The sequence below is a fragment of the Solanum lycopersicum genome, chromosome 1 (assembly GCF_036512215.1).
Source record: "Solanum lycopersicum chromosome 1, SLM_r2.1".
NCBI classification, from domain to species: domain Eukaryota; kingdom Viridiplantae; phylum Streptophyta; class Magnoliopsida; order Solanales; family Solanaceae; genus Solanum; species Solanum lycopersicum.
Genome location: NC_090800.1, coordinates 89,441,716 through 89,458,780, shown reverse-complemented (window position 1 = coordinate 89,458,780; position 17,065 = coordinate 89,441,716). Strand labels below are relative to the sequence as shown.

Sequence of the window (17,065 nt, the reverse complement as noted above, 5' to 3'; positions counted from 1 at the left end):
AAATTTAGAGCGTTTGGACATGAATCAATCAACTTTGATCAATCATAAATTAGTTGCAGTCCGATAAAGTTGAGTCTATCTTACTCCGATACATGTAATTCCTGTGTTTTGCAAAAGTAAATTTGGTCTAGTCTCTCACTTAGCTAACATACAAGTTTACACGGATCTTGGAAATAAACAGCCCCATGCGCAACCCAACAAAAGTAAGTTGATGAACCCATTAAACAACTACACCAGAAGCCAAATCTTCCAAGCTCTAAGACAAGGACATCCAAAATTCCACCCTGCGATATCCAACACAGGCGTATGACAATATCTGTGCATCCATCAAACGGTCAGGCAATGGTTATGACGTAAGATCATGACGCCAAGTTGACAGATAAACCAAAAATTTTGCCAAAAAACCTTTATCTGGACCTATACAAAAAAAAACCTCACACCATATACTGCATGCCGACCTGCACTAAATGCGAATGCGGTACACTCAAATTGGCAGTTCCCCTTCTGCTATTCTTTCTCAAGAAAGCATAAAAATAATTTATGACAAGCTTCTTAATGAACCATGAATTCTTCCTTGCCCTAATATCTCCGTGACCAAGAAGATAGACCACGCCAGATTCTTTGGCCTTGCGTATGAATGAGAGCTCCTTTTCAAGGGATTGCTCTGCCTCAGACACTAAAGACTCTGAAGACGTTCCAGGTTTCAACTCTTCTGAAGTGCTTTCTTCCATAACTGCCTTTCCTGTGTCCCTAAAATCAGCTAAGAGAGGAACGCCTAGTGAATAAACACTTCCATTCGGAGCTATAAGGACCCTTGAGTAGGAGTACTCTTCTTCAGAGTCTGAACATTCGCCATCACTCTCAATTGACCGCTCCTGAGCTTCTCTGCGTATGAACTTCTCAAGACTTTCAATGAGCAGTTGCTCGAAAGTGTGGTGATTTTCTTTACGAGCATCCTTGTACCCATATCTGTACATCCAAAGTTTTGGACAGAAATTAGTGGCCAAGTAACCTTAGACGCACATCAATTGCAGATGAGAAAGCAAATATTACGACAGAACACTGTTACAAGCATCCAACGCATAGGGGGTACAAAGATAAGGTGGTTCTTTAGCCATTGTTTGTTTGAAGAGAAGAATTAACCATCACGCACATAAGTTACAACCCTAAAGATTAGGAAAGTTTCAGCTTCTCAAAGGTAACCATCTGCCAAACTTATTCATTTAACCATCTGTCATGCAGCAGTTTTAATAAAGCTGGACTCAATATTTGTGCAAAATATGTCGTGAAGGTACTAGTGAAACAGGGGAATTTAGTTTACCTGGCAATACAACGGAATATGTGGTAGCTCCTGGGACAGACTCGCCGGAACAGGAACCTTTCATTTTGTGGTACGACTGGAACAGGAACATACTTTATACAAACAAAAATGATCATCGAATGCACAGCAGGTAGAGTGGTAAGAAAATGTCCAAATATGGCCGGAATTCCCTTTGCTAGTTCATTGTAAAGCAAGCCAATTCCAGGAGCTCTTATAGTTCCAAGGTTGGGGCCCAATTCGCGCAACAAATCCATAGACATCTTTTGCTTGACTTCAGTTTCATACTTCAGCTTGCTTCCATAATTCCAGATGTACACAATCAGGAACAAGACAACAGCAAAAACAAGTATAATCCAACTTCCATCTCCCACACTCCATAAAACAGATGAGAAGAATGTTAACTCCAATCCCAAGAAGATAATGATAAAACTTAGCACAACTAAGATGTTGATCTGCCATATCAGAAGCATAACAATTGTAACCAATATCGTTGTTATCATCATCACTCCAAGCTCAGCTATGGCTGTCAAACAGGTTATGCATCAGAAATCAACAAGGTGGTCTATAAATCATTTGATGAACACTTGGAAGCAACTTAAGTTTTTCATCATCAAAGACAACTCTGAATTAAAATACAAAATTTACAAGAAAGTTTTCTCCTACATACCATAGTTAACAAGAAAACTTCAAACAGAGGTAGGTTAAGTTTCTTCGCGAACAAATGAATCACTGTACATGTACTACACACTTCAAACAGACTCTGCCACAAAAGAATATGTAGTGATGCGGGAGAATTAGGGTTACAGTGACAACAAACCAGCATTTTTGTCAACCAGTTTACAAGTGCTCCCTGTCATCTTCAAATTTTGCATATTGATAAAGAAAGTTGAAAGATAAAATTAAAATACTGAAAATAGTAAAACACTGCAGGTTTTCACGAATGAGTTCGAAAACTCATGTCATTCCGAGGGTTTTAATTCCGAAACACCAGACAAATCAATGTAACAAGTTAACAAGATGGTAAAAAGAAGAAAAAAATAGTGAGCATTTTATATAGGGGTAAGGTTGCATAACACTACCCTCCCCAACCCTCCCCAGACCCACCACATGTGGGATTACACTGGGTATGTTGTTGTGAGCATGTTATATAACAAAGATTGTGCAGTGCTTACATCTGAGACGAATTAGCAAGATGGTATATGGACAAAGGTATTTCAATTTTGTATCTACTTACTTTCAAACATTAATTAGAAAAGCTCCAAGTGCAAATCAAGCTAACATTAAGTAATAAGGAAACAGATAGAGCAATCAGCAAAGAAATTGTAAGTTCTAAAGAGAATAGGATTACCATAAGCATTTCCGATCTCGTATATACTTGAGATAGAGCAGACCAACACCAAAGACAACGCCAGAAGAAACCAGTTCATGACTGGGATATAAATCTGACCCATGAACTTCCGGGATGTATGAACAATCTTGAGGCGAGGGAAGCAGCCTAGAGCTGTGGATTGTTTAATGCACGAAAAGGTCGCTGTGGTCATTGCCCTACTGGCAATTAAAGCAGCTATATTGGCAATCAAGAAGACAGGCCAGAAAACTCCACCTGCATATAATTGCAGAATTTCACCCAATGAATACATTGTCTGTGTGCTATGTTGCTCGGACTCTTCGAATATGTAATTGGGTGTGTCAGACCCTTCAAAAGCAGTGCATTTTTGGAGGATCCGACATTGGTGCAGCAACATTTTTGGAGTCCGAGCAAATTAGTCTGTGTGTCCTTTTTATATTCAGAGACCTATCTGTAATAATGAAAACTACACATGATCATTAAACTTCTGTTTCCACAAAATTGTAATGTCTCCCATTGTTTTTCTCATAATTTTTCCACGGTTATTGATAAATAAACAAGATGTTTTCAGAGTGAGTACTAAAGGACTAGAGATTTACTTGGCACAGAAGAGAAGAAAGCTTGTGTTGTGTCAGCATAGTTCTCCATCAGGTAAGCAGCTTGACCAAGGTATCCCAATAGAAGGCACGGAAGCACAAGGAACATAAATGTAAGCTACAAATTAGACAACATTCTACTATCAATAACTATATATGCCAAATTGAACATCTTTAGTGACATAAAAGAGAGATGCACGGTTATGTCCCAAAAATGCACAGATCTATAGTACAATATAAGGGGTCGTTAAGTAGAGTGTATAAGAATAATGCTAAATAGAGTGTATTAGTAATACTTGCATTAGCAATGTATGTATTAGTTATGCTTGCATTAGGTATACATAAATTATTTTTATGCATTGTTTGGTTTGATGCATTAAAAAATAGCATGCATTGCATAAAAATTTAAAAAGATGTTAAAAAGGTTTTGAGGGGCAGTTGGGTCTTAAATCATACTAATGCATGCATTATGCATTGCTAATAACCAGAAATCCATGGTATTAGCAATACACACCATAATACACTATACAGTGCATAGCTATAATGCAAACATTAGTTATACATAGGTTGGAAAAGAGTACCAAACAAGGTACTATTAATACACAAGGCTAATGCATGCATTATTTTTCCTAATACACTCTACCAAGCGACCCCTAAGAGTATTACACACCCTTCCTACCAAAAATAATTAAATTCTACTGCATACCTGAACTGATCTTACAGAAAAATAGCAAAGGTCTGCAAACATTGCCTCAGAACCTGTATTTCAGAATTGGTGATCAGCTGTTTATCTAAAAAAATGGATAAAACAAGAACAGGCTAGATGGCTAAATCACAAACACAACGTATCCTAAAAACTCAAAAAGAAGATACTAGGACACAAAAATTAATGGACGACGCAATAAACAAACGTGAAGCTCACATAGCCACACACTAATAAGAAGACCAGCTTAATTTTTATGACAGATTCTGTTGCATATAAAAGCTTGACCGGGAGTTTTACCCTTTAAAATAATAAAGAGTACAAACAGAAGTGCATATGGCTCCGAATGAGTCACTTACTTAAAAGTCTTCACGATCTACCAACTCAGTGGTTCTATTTTTATTAAATCTGCATTATGCATGCAGGTTCGGACAAGAATGGAGAGAAATGACTTGGAGATGTTATTTTGTCATACCCTACAACGGAAATGAGAATACTGTAACGGCACAAGCTTATTCTGATGATCCGAAGATATTTGAGATGAAATTTGACCAAACACCACATTAGGAAGTGAAATGATAATGATAAATGATCCACATATAGCATGACCGGCACAGGCAAAATCTTTGTTGAACTTCTAGTTCAAGCTAAATTTGCAAAATGTACTCATCACACAAGTGTCCAAGGAAACTACTTAAAAACGTAAATATCCAAGGGACACACAAGTGTCCAAGGAAACTACTTAAAAAACTTAAATATCCAAGGGACGCGTTTTTTCCCAAAAAACTAGCAACAAGTTCATGCTATAACGCTATTATAAAGGGAAATCTCTGAGCTGGCGGATTTTTGGTGATTCAACATCAAGCAATATATGTCAGTTCCAAACCTTTCTTCTTCAATAAAAGCCAATTTATTAAGTCGAAATTTACCCTGCAAACACATGTCCCTTAGCCCCTCCTACATACACGCTCAATCTCATCAATTTTTTTTTTTGTGTGTGTGTGTTGTGGGGGGGGGGGGGGGGGGGGGGTTTACAGTGACGCTGTGTTTAAATTGAACTCCCTGAGGGGATGGGAGAGAAAATAAGAAATGGATGGATTAAAAATGATGTTTCTCAGCAATAAGTTTGCAGGTACATATATATGAAGTGACATGCAAACCATCTCATGCTGGGCCAATATGCAAGAATAATAACCAACATATGGAGAGAAAGCTCAACGGAGCTGCATCAACCTTCTTGAATCAACTCGACTAAACCCCAAGAAAAGAAAAATACATAGAACAAGCCGTTTAATTTTCTGCCAATCAAATTACATCAGCTATCAGAAAGAATCAGTTCACAGGTGTCTACCTGTTGCACACAAAAGACAACCACCAAGAGAGTACCAGGCCTTTGCTGAGTTGCGCTTGAAATAATAGTATATGTGAACAGGATTAAATGCCCTCCAAACATGAGAATCATACTTAATAAGGTTGTAGACACCAATACCACCCAGGGAACAAAACCATATAAACAAAGCTGGGCCAACTACAAGACCCACTTTACTTGTCCCATACTTCTGTACGCTGAAGAGTATTACAAGACATGCCACCGAGATCATCACTACTTGATCTGCAAAAGAAAACAAAAGCTAAAAAACTTGTAGCAAAAAGGGCTTAAAAGTGCACAATTATAAAAGAGTGGATGGAATTCATTTTCTCGTCTGATGCTAGAAAGTCAAATAACATTGTAGATTTTGTTTTAGCAGTTCTATAACATTATTGTCAGGTAGAGCCTTGGAGCATCAGTAAAGTAGGTTGTCTCCAGGTTTGAGCTACAGAATCAGCCATTGATGATTGATCCAGATCAAGTTAAGTCGTTTACATAACACCCTCATAGCTTCCGGCCCATCCCTGGACACTGCATAACCACAGGTGGATGCCTGGTGCACCAAGATACCCTTTTTTCAATGTTTGTTGGCCCAGGTTATCAGATCTTCAATTTTACCAGCTAGCCTAATAAACTAACAAGAATCCTCTTCCCTCAACTAAATTTATTGAGCTTAAGTGACAATAATTTTCCAATTATAGTTATGAACTTCATCACCACGAGATGCAAAGAACAAATACTTAAAGAGTAATTGGGCAGCATCAAACCTATATCAAACTACGGAAACATTAAATATGTTCATCCAATAATAAAAGGCTAGTAAAAACACTACATCATCATATAATAAGACGAACATTAAGTTCATGATGGCGATATCGCATATCACACACTTGTTTTTCTTAAGCAATCAATCTTGTGACACAAAGCAACCTGCAACATAATCATAAAATCCTTCAATTACTGAGCTAGGTGATGGCAATGAGGTTTACATTTCGTTGCACGTAGACTATCAGAGTATAGAGCAAATTTAAACCACTTCTTGATTAGCTTGTGTCATCTTTTGCAAAGATATCTTACCTTCTAGATAAAGTTCAATTTTCACAGACGTCTCTAAAGGGGTGATATAATAGAAGCAATGAGCACATTATTTTGTAGGACTATTTCAGCTTGTGAAACTTTTAGATAAATAAAGATGGAAAAGCTTTCTGTTTCATGAAGTGAACAATATTGTACAGATAACATTACCTTGCTTAACCCCAGAAAGTCCAACTTTTAAGCCACCAACAGCAGACATTACTGCATCCACAATAGTTTAAGTACAAAAAGAAATAAGGAAGATAAATTACACAGAAGAAAAAGATCCCAGAGGACCAATAAATTTGTACAATGTCCTAGGATACCTGACATAGCAGGTGTAACAACACCATCAGCAATCACCATTGAAGTGCCAACAAGAACTAGCATCAGAAGAAGCTTTTTCAATGTCAATGAAGCTTCTAGTCTTTCTTTTATTTTTAAGGACCTTTCAAGTTCTGGAGATGGAACCTTCAGTCTAAAGCTTGATATGCGAGCATCTGACCGTAGTTGATTGGGGAGAAGATTAACCTTTGCATGTCTACAAAGCAATGAGTACAAAGCAAAGGTACCACCTGCAGTTATTAACCAACTAATTGAATAAATCAGAAGACACAAAACATGAAGTGTAATGTGGTAAGTGTTGTGAAACAACTAGCCAAATTTAACTGTCAGCTTACCTTCACCGTCATCATTGGCCCAAACAACAATTAGGACATATTTAACCAAGGGAATGAGGATTAAAGTATATAAAACCAGAGATAATGCACCAAGAACATCTTCATTGCAATTGACTGGGGCCTTACTAAACATCACACTAAATGTATACAAGGGACTCGTTCCCACATCGCCAAAAACAACTCCAAGTGTCTGAAAGGCCAATAGGATTGCTCTACCCACTGAGACATCCTGCAAAAAAACACACAAAATTTAGTTAATTCTGCATCTATCGTTCAAAATCAAAACCTACCATGTTTAGCCAAAAGATAAGTCAAATAAAAACAATCATGCTCTGGAAAGGACCTTTGTTGAATGAAGTTAACAGAAAAATCAGGCGAGTGCTTTGCTTAAATCTACCAAGTTAAGCCAATACACAAGTCAAATAACACTCGTCTGAGGCATGCTTAAATCCCTGCACAAAGTGCAAAGTAGGTAGGCGAGTGCTTTGCTTCCCTTATCCAATGCTTTAGTTCAGACACCGAGCCGCTAAGGCTCGAGTCTCATCAGTGATTGCCTAAAGGTTATGTATGAAGAAGACAGCACTACACAACAACTATTTCAATCTTCCTTTGATGCAAATTATTGTTATTTATGTTTATTCTTATTTTATTGTATTACATGTATATTTTATTGTCCTCCTCAATTCCGCCTTTTTTAATTAATTCCCACACTTTATTTGCTCCTTACGCTTCTGGCAGAATTTAAAGCACTTCATGGTTTTCACGCCTAATAATGCCGAGAAGAAGGAACCATTAAGCAAAGCCAAAAGCAAATAAAAGGTAAAGCTTCTCAAATTAAGTATATCCCTGATCAGTGGTTGACGTGGTCAAGAAACATAGGTGGTGTTTACTTCAAAATTTGATGAAGAGTTTTTTTTGCCAAAAAAAATAAGATACTATTTGTAAAAATATTTTTCAACCATAGTACCAGGAAAGTAAGAACTTTCAATTTCTAGGTGGTATTGCTTCAAAATTTTGAAGATGGATTTTTGCACAAAAAAAAGAAGAACAAGAAATTGGTAAAGAGTTATTTTCAAACAAATGTTGAAAAAGAATAATAAATTTTTCCCAAAAAAATTGATATCTGTTATTTGTCCCTCGCTTGGTATTGGCTCAAAAGAAGCTTTTGCAAAAAATTGTAGGAGACCCGAAGTTGCACCCTACATTTTAAAGTAAATGCCACTTTAGAAGCTTATAATAACTATACATTTTATAAATTTGTTTAATAACGGTGGTGTTTGGTCCAACTTTATGCACACTTAAACTGTTCCTCTGGATACTTGGAACCTTCACCAGCACAGGTATAAGGTAACTCTGTCCACCAAGGCATGGGCAGACACCAGAAATTGGGATTTGAGTTTGGTCTCCAAGATTTCACTCACTTCATTGACCGTATAACAAAAACCCTTCAGTGCATCATTCTAAAATATTTGTTATTAGAGCCTAACTAGGCCCATTGTAATTAGCTGATGTTAGCTCATCTGTTAAGCATCATTACCTTTTATGTTGTATACAGTACTAGATCATAGATTCTTGGCCCATTTGTGCCTTGATTTGAGCCTAGTTTGCTGACAGCAACATTTTTCCTTTTATAAGATTTGCAGGCAGCAATATTTTCAGACCATTCACTGCAAGATGCTGGCTTTCAGCCATTTCTTCGGCCTAAAATATTTAGTCCTCTCCACACAGCCTCAACTTTGGGGGATAGTCATTTCACGCCTTATTTTTCTACAGTAAAGCCATCAAATGACTTTTAGCCTGGTCTCCCTCTAGATTTGAAATGTTGTCTCTAACAAGAAGGTAACTGAAGTTCTTCTAATTGCTACAAAGTTATTTCAAGTCACTCATAGTAACTGGCAAAGAAGCTATATCAAGCAATGGCCAATAGTGAACTTGAACAAAGGGCATTAGCTTAGTCAAAAAAAATGAAACTCCCTGACAAACTTAAACAACACTAAGTGAAAGATTCTTGTGATTAACCGTCACAGAGCAGACAAGATTTTCATTTGATAATGTGAAATGTATTGGCATTGAAGAGCTGTAAAATGCATCACTAGAAGAGTGCAAAAATTTAGTGGGAGAGAGTGCAAAGTTTCAGCAGCTGAAGTAAATGTCAGCTTTGCAGATTTAAGTTTAACTGAGAACATTGCCATTAATAAATTGGAGGGAGAAGATAAATGCGTCTCTGATTACTAAGAAATTGGAGCATGCACCTACATCCAGTGTTCATTCCTTCTTATAACAAACTTGAGTTTGTTGCCTCTTTCTCTAAGAACTAGACCTTTCTGTCTATTCAAGTCCTTCTAATCTTCTGTTTATCTACCTCTAGTACATCAGATGAGCATCAACAGACTCCACATTTCAGTTCATTCTTTGACCTCACAGCAAATAAATTGAATAACAAGTTGATCATGGAAGGAAAGAACAGCAGTACAAAGTAGCACCAGCTGCTGGCTATACTAACAACACATGTAAAACCAACTTCAACTTTCCATTTTTTCACCATTATCAATTCAGAATGACATTGGCCAGAATAGAGTGAATGGATGTACATATATTTATAGCAGATCTCAAACAGTTTTACTGTTTAAGACATAATTATTGTTGTTATAGTTTGGAAATTAGTAGGACTACTACACTAGCAATGCCAATTAAAGAAATTACCGATAGTTCACTCACCTCAAAGTCGTTCTTTTGAACACCGGGAACTTCAAGAGCTTCGACATCAAACGAATCAATACGAGGACCAGTACGGATCAGTTTCTGTTCCACATTATCCTCATCATCAGACTCCAATTCCATGCCATTGCATGTTGTCGAATCATCATCTCCATCCACAGTATCTCGATCACCACTATCGATATCCAAATCATCCTCGTCCTGAAATACCCACCGTGACTCAATCGATTCCATAGACGTTAATCCGCCATTTTCCCTCTCTAAACCCTCGTCCGTCATCTCAAAACCACTGTCAGGCTTCGATTTCTTCAATCAATGCAAGTGAAAAGTTCCTGCAACGAGTATGTATATTCGTATATGTACGCATTTATTATGTAAAAGGCAATAGCGTGAAATTGCAGCAGTCGTTTGTAGAGTAGGATAATTCGAAACCCTAGAAATTGAGAAGGGTTTGGGTGAGATTTTGAAAGCCTAAGATTTCTGCAGCTGTGAGTCTTTGGTATTTTGCTTTGAATGGGTCGAGCCGTGATGGAATACGTGGGTGGCAAGTGGCAACAACCTTTATACAACAGCCAACGTGACTACCACGGATTTACTTTTGATTTAAACAGGTAAAATAATCAAAATTTGAGGAGATTTTGATGACGGGTTCATTTTTTCGGATAAAAGGCATTTCTTGCGTTCTATTTATATATAATATATATATGATCAGTCATCGGAAACTGCTTCTGCATTAAATTTGTAATACTAAAAATTTGATGGTGATATATATATTTATATATATATATATATATATAAAGTTAAATGTTAAAACGGTAATGTGACACTTCTTAGAAGTCAGAATTTCTATTTATTTATTATCTCAATGTTTTAAAAAAATTCTCATACTAAATACTATGCCTTATTATATTATATTTATTGTGTATAATACTAATTGCATCCTAATGAAAAGACAATCTTCCTATAGGGAAAATAAAGTAGACAATCTTCCTTTGTGGAAAATAAAGTTTTAATTATAAATCACCAAGTAAAAAAATTATCCTAATGGAAAATAAGGTTTAATTACAATTAAGGAAAGAGAAATATATGAGTTAATATCTCAGATGGTCACTTAACTATACACTCTTCTCTCAGAAAGTCACTCAATTTTTAATTTTCACTCAATTGTGCACTTCTATCTCAAAAAGTCACTCAACTTTGAATTTTAACTCAAAAGTCACTCAACTATCCACTCTTTTCTCAGATTGTCACTCAATCTATTAAAGTGTTTTTTAATTAAAATTTGTTGATATTAATTATTTATATAACAAACCAAAAAAAATTTAAAATGAATTAAACCATTTAGGGTCCGTTTGGATGGGCTTAATAAAAGCAACTTTAAAAAAATACTTCTAAAAGTGCTGAAATTTATTTTTAAAATAAGCAGTTATGCGTTTGGATAAAAGTGCTGAAGTTAAAAAAAAAGTTGTTGATGTGTAAACAGCTTTTTAAATCAAAATGTCTGAAATACCCTTAAAAGTTGTTAACATAATAAAAGTTAATTAATTTATATTTTACAGCCATAAATAATTATATTTTGCTATCATTCACATATTTCTTTCTCAGTCACAAATTATTTATAAGAGGAATATAAACTTATTGTAGATTTTAAAGATATATAATTTGAATAGATTAAAGAACGGTTTAAGATTTTATTTTAGTTGCATCCATAGGTAATAATAATTGTCTATCATTCACATATTTCTTTATTATCACAAATTATTTATAAGAGGAATATAAATTTTTATTTAAGTTATACGTGCAACTTATTTTACATTTTATTAATATATAATTTGAATAAATCACTTGAAAGATTTAAGATTTATTTTATTTTCATTCATTAGTAATAGTAATTTTCTATCATCCACACGTGAAAAGGGAAATATAGAAGAAAGAGATGTTAAGGTTATGTGGGTAATTTGGAGATTGTATAAAAATATTAAGGGTAAAAAGGTAAAAACGTGGTCAACTGTTTTAGCTTATAAGCTGGAAAAAAAAAACACCCCTACCCCAGCTTTTAACTTTTGGCTTAAAATAAGTTTTTTTTAACTTAAAATAAGTTATTTTGAGTATTGTCAAACAACCAAATAAGTCAAAAAGCAGTTTTTAAGTCAGTTTGACCAGCTTTTAAGTTGTGCCAAACAGGCTCTTAGTGATCCACCCACCTAACCCGACCCATTAAAAAATATGATATGATCCATTTTATTTTATCTCTAATCCTAATTCAAGTTTTAAAGAGATAATTTAGGATTAGAGACAAAATAAAATGGATCATATCATATTTTTTAATGGGTCGAGTTATGTGGGTGGATCACTAAATGGTTTAAATAGTATTTTTATTTTTTAAAAATTTTAATTTGTTATATAAATAATTAATATCAACAAATTTTAATTAAAAAAATAATTTAATAGATTGAGTAACTTTCTAAGGAAAAAGTGAATTTTTGAATGACTTTTGAGTTAAAATTCAAAGTTGAGTGACTTTTTGGAAAAAGAAGTGCAAAGTTAAGTGACTTTTGAGTGAAAATTAAAAGTTGAGTGACTTTTTAAGAAAAGAATGCATAGTTGAGTGACCATATGAGGTATTAACTCAGAAATATATACAGTAATTGAATTCGAAGAGAATTACAATTTCAAAAAGATACTATTTTGCTATCCTAAGTCAAAACTTTTGCTATTCTCTATGTTATATTAAAAGGTATAACTCACCCTATAAAAGACTTTTAATTTTCATTAAATGAATTTTTTTAAGATACAACATTATATTATTAATTCACTATTACTAAAGTATAGAATTCGAAAAGTTTTGCAATATTAAGATTTAAGCACAACTACTCCTATATAAATAGGCCTATAATACGCATTCACCTTCTCACATTTACATTAAATAAGTTTACATTTTTTGGCAAGAAATAGGTAGGATAACAAGAATGAAGCGCAAAAAGATAAAAGATCATATAACAATTCAAAATTATTTTGTAAGTTCGAAGCATTAGCATTGAACAGTCTTGTGCTCATGTAATACTGTTTGATGATCAAACATTATATAAAAAAATATTTCTTGATACATTTAAAAATATTAAATTATTTCTTAGCGTATAATATTTTGTTGATATTTGACTATTGGAAGAAGATGAAGAAGAAGACGGAAGAAAGAAGTAGTAGGAATTAAAACTCGAAGAAATTTTTAGCCTTAATCTACAATTAATTTGATTTATTTTTCAATTTCATGTAGCTATTTTTCTTATTGTATGTTGTCCATCTTTGATCCATTGAAATATTTTAAATTTATATGAGGAAAAAACTGACAATATTTAAAGAAAATTTCAATATTTAGGAATTTTGCATAAATTAGAAAATAACAATATGAGAAGTACAAGGCGTACTAGAAGAAAAAAAAAACACTATAACAAACAAAGAGAAACAAGGAAAATATAAACATAGAGTTGTCAAGGAAAAAAATTATCAAAAAATGGCTCCATGTAATGACGAAATTAAAGTAAAATTTTTTAAATAATAATTCATTTTGTTTCATAAGCATTACCTCATCTAAATATGTTTCCATAAATAGTCATATACAAGTTTTTTCCCATATGTACTCTCTTCCTAGATTTATAGAGAATTATGATAAAAGAGTTACTCTTTTAGATATCTTAATTTCACTCTTTACTTGGTCATGATCAATAATTTTAAAGAAAAATATTTAATACAAATGTAAAGATATATGTTCTTTTCCTCCTTTTTTTTTTTTTTTGCTTATGAGAGTTTTATAATATATAATTGATAAAAAAATTTAAAGATAAAGTTATTTATACGACATGTATATTATGTATATCGTGAAATATTTTTTAAATTATTCCTCCTTATGAATTGACTCAGATCTTTGGAGGATTTTCCTACAACTTATAGACGTAAATTAATTTTTAATTAGATATTATTTAATTTCCGCAATTTAAAAATTATAATAACTAATTAAATTTTGAGAAAGAGAACATATTAGTAGCTCTTAACCGTTTCCTTAAATAATGGGTTTTAATTATTTAAATTTTGTGAAAGAGAGATTAAATTATTATTTTTAACTTTGATAAATAACTCTTAATTGTTTCCTTGAATTAAGGCTGTAATAATTTGTGAAAATATTTACAATTTTAAATTCAGAATTAATGTTTTTCATCATCCAAAATATTATGATCCTATAAATTGGTACTTCACAATTTAATTTTCTATTAATCTTTTATCCTCTTTATAATTTTATTTGGATTTGATTTGATGATTTGCTAATACTATTTTAATTGTTAATCGAAAATATGTCAAACTTTATATTGTATATTTCCATTAATCTTTTTATTATTTTTATAAATTTCTCTAGATTTGATTTGATGATTTGCTAATACTATTTTAATAGTTAATGAAAAAGATGTCTAACTTTATATTGTCTAATTTGACAGGAAGTTCAAAATAATTTTAAAAGATCTTCCTATGAAAATTATACAATTATTATGGAATATTGTGAAGGCGAGAACAACCTTAACTTTGGTTATCATGCAAAGTTACATAATCTACTTATAATTTATATATTTTTGGGTTTTCTATATTGTATTTGGTAGCAATGCTCCATTTGGAGGAAACACTTCTAACTAAGGAGTTTTTTTGTGCTCAAGATTCGATGAGACATTTAATTAAGAGGGTAATAATCTCTTCCAAAACACCTCATATTTTCGTATTTGTTTATTATGCATGGTGTGAATGTAACATTTTAGTTTTATATTTAGATAATAGTATGTGTCTTATTTAAATTTTAAAGGTAAATATTATATTAATAAATAAACATAAATAAATAAGTTTTGAAAAACACTTTTCAAATTTAGTAAGAAAAATATTTCCTACAAAATCTAGAACACATTAATATCATCTTTTATAAATCTCCCCCCCTCTCTCTCTATACATATATATTTATTGGTTATGCAGCACTACTCTATGGCTACCATTTATATTTTATCTTCTTCATTTTTAATAATTTTTTTTTGACATTTTCTAATTTTAAAATTAAAATAATACTCTAATTATATTTTGACTATTGATTTTTATAATAAACAATTGAAATGATATACATATAAATAAAAAGAGAAGAATGAATTTTTTTTTTAAATGATGATTAATTTTAGATTATGAAGAAATTGAAAAAGCGAATATTAATTGTAATAAATTCACAGACGTTTGTCACAATTCATATACCAATAAATAAATATCAAAAAGAGACATTAGAAAGAAAAAAAAGCGTGGGTCATATCTTTAAATTATCATATATTTTTTATTACTTATTTATTTATGTTATTTCTATATTTCAAAGTAAAATTAATTAAATTAATAATAAAAGCTGTCCAACGAAAAAAAGAGTTTCATGTTCATTCTATAAAAATATTAAGATGTTGAAACAACTATAAAAAATTGCTTTGTTTTGTTAAGTTGATTTCTTTCTTTAAAAAAATGCTATAATATTAATCATCAATCTTTTATTATCTTTTTTCTTTTTTCTCTATTTGATTGTTTTCTTCATTTTAATTTTTTTATTGCAATAGAAAAAGACAATGAAAAGGTGTAAAGAAAAATAAACATTCATATTTGTGTGATTTGTTAATAAAAAGTCACAACACACCATATAAAAGATTCTATTTTACTTTTTTTTTATTATTAATTGTCAATTTTAAGAAATAATAGTAGTGTATTTTGGTATTACTTGAGAGTTTGTCAATATTTTGCTAACCTTGTATTATACATTAATGAAATAGCACGTCCTTTTATATTTCATTTTTATAGAGAATAAAGAATCCTTGCACAGTTCATTACATTCACCATTTTCTTTTATTTAAATACTAAAATATAATAAGCTTCCAGTATGTTCGAGTACGGTCATGATTACTACTCATTGTTTATCAGATAAACGTATATGAATTGAGCGTGAGTTTTATTTTTTTGAGTTTAGATAGTTAGAGGTTGGACATGAGATTATATTGAATGATGAATTTTTTTTTTTAAATGAATAATTTTATTTGATCTAAGGTCTTCTATCCAATTGAAGAGTAATGAGCGGATAATATAACTGAGGTAAAATTAACTATATGTTAAACAAAATCGAGTAATATTCTTTTCTCTTTTTCCTACAATAAAATTAAAAAATAATAATAAGATTAAACAATATGATATAGTGGATATATAATTAATCAGAAAGAAAATTAATTCTAACACACGTATTTTAACCGCGAAGAGCGGCTATGTTCCCTATTGAAATGATATGGCAGGATAGTTTATTTGAAAATATTTCATCTTTTCTTAATTGTTTTTCTACTTTTTAATTAGTGCACATCGATAAAAAAATATTAATTAAACACTGAATTTACCCTTTAATTTTATTAATTATGAGAGGGACTAATTAAAATTTTAAGACTTTGAGTTCTATATTTGTTAAAGTAATTAATTGGAGTATAATCATTAAAAAAAATTTAATTTGTCAAAATAAACAAGTAAAAAAGAAAACTGGACAATAATTGGGACATAAGGAGTATGATTATTCAAAAGAAAACTGGACAATAATTGAGTTCTATAAGTAATTTTTTTCATATTTTTACTCGTTAACATTAAATATTTATTTTTCAAACCATTTCAATAAATCATTTAATAAGTGACAATTTGATAAAATACTTACATCATTAATTATTTTTTTAATGATATACCAAATCAAATTACGACTACTAACAAGTAAAAATGAACGAATAAAGTATCTCATACTATGAAAGTTTGGAAAAATGGTGAAGACAAGGGTGAAGAAGGGTGTGAGTGTTTTCGAAAGCAAGTCTGAATTTATATTGGAATGCTTAATTACACAAAAAAATATTAATCTCATTATAAGAATAACTTACATCAAGGCTTATGACAAACTCCTAATGGATGTAAACCTTTAAGGCTGATGATGTGCTACAGTAAGGAGGAATATATATAATGGAGTCAAAACTCAAGTAACAATAAGTTTGTCTGGAAGACTGGAATGAATTAAAAATACTTTAAAAGTTATAAATAAAAAGTTAAAATTAAATAATTATTAAATCAAAAAATAAAAAGTAGGGAAAGATTATTTTTGATTTCTAAAATTTATTTTAATAGTTATTTTTAACCTTGTCAAACACTTCATAATTAAATTAAGTCATTGTTTACTTATTTTA

At 31.8% G+C, this 17,065-nt stretch overlaps 1 protein-coding gene across 1 annotated transcript; it reads right to left on the bottom strand.

Moving 5' to 3' along the window:
• Positions 1-12: 12 nt before the first annotated feature.
• LOC101266370 (potassium transporter 7-like) lies at positions 13-10,519 on the bottom strand. Its single transcript, XM_010316794.4, has 10 exons — positions 9,810-10,519; positions 7,092-7,320; positions 6,738-6,986; positions 6,583-6,633; positions 5,320-5,580; positions 3,972-4,024; positions 3,269-3,383; positions 2,670-2,924; positions 1,322-1,844; positions 13-969 (listed from the first exon to the last, which is right to left on the bottom strand). The coding sequence occupies exons 1-10, from the start codon at positions 10,086-10,088 to the stop codon at positions 435-437; spliced, it is 2,550 nt and encodes an 849-aa protein (XP_010315096.1). The 5' UTR covers positions 10,089-10,519; the 3' UTR covers positions 13-434.
• Between the last annotated feature and the right edge of the window lie 6,546 nt (positions 10,520-17,065).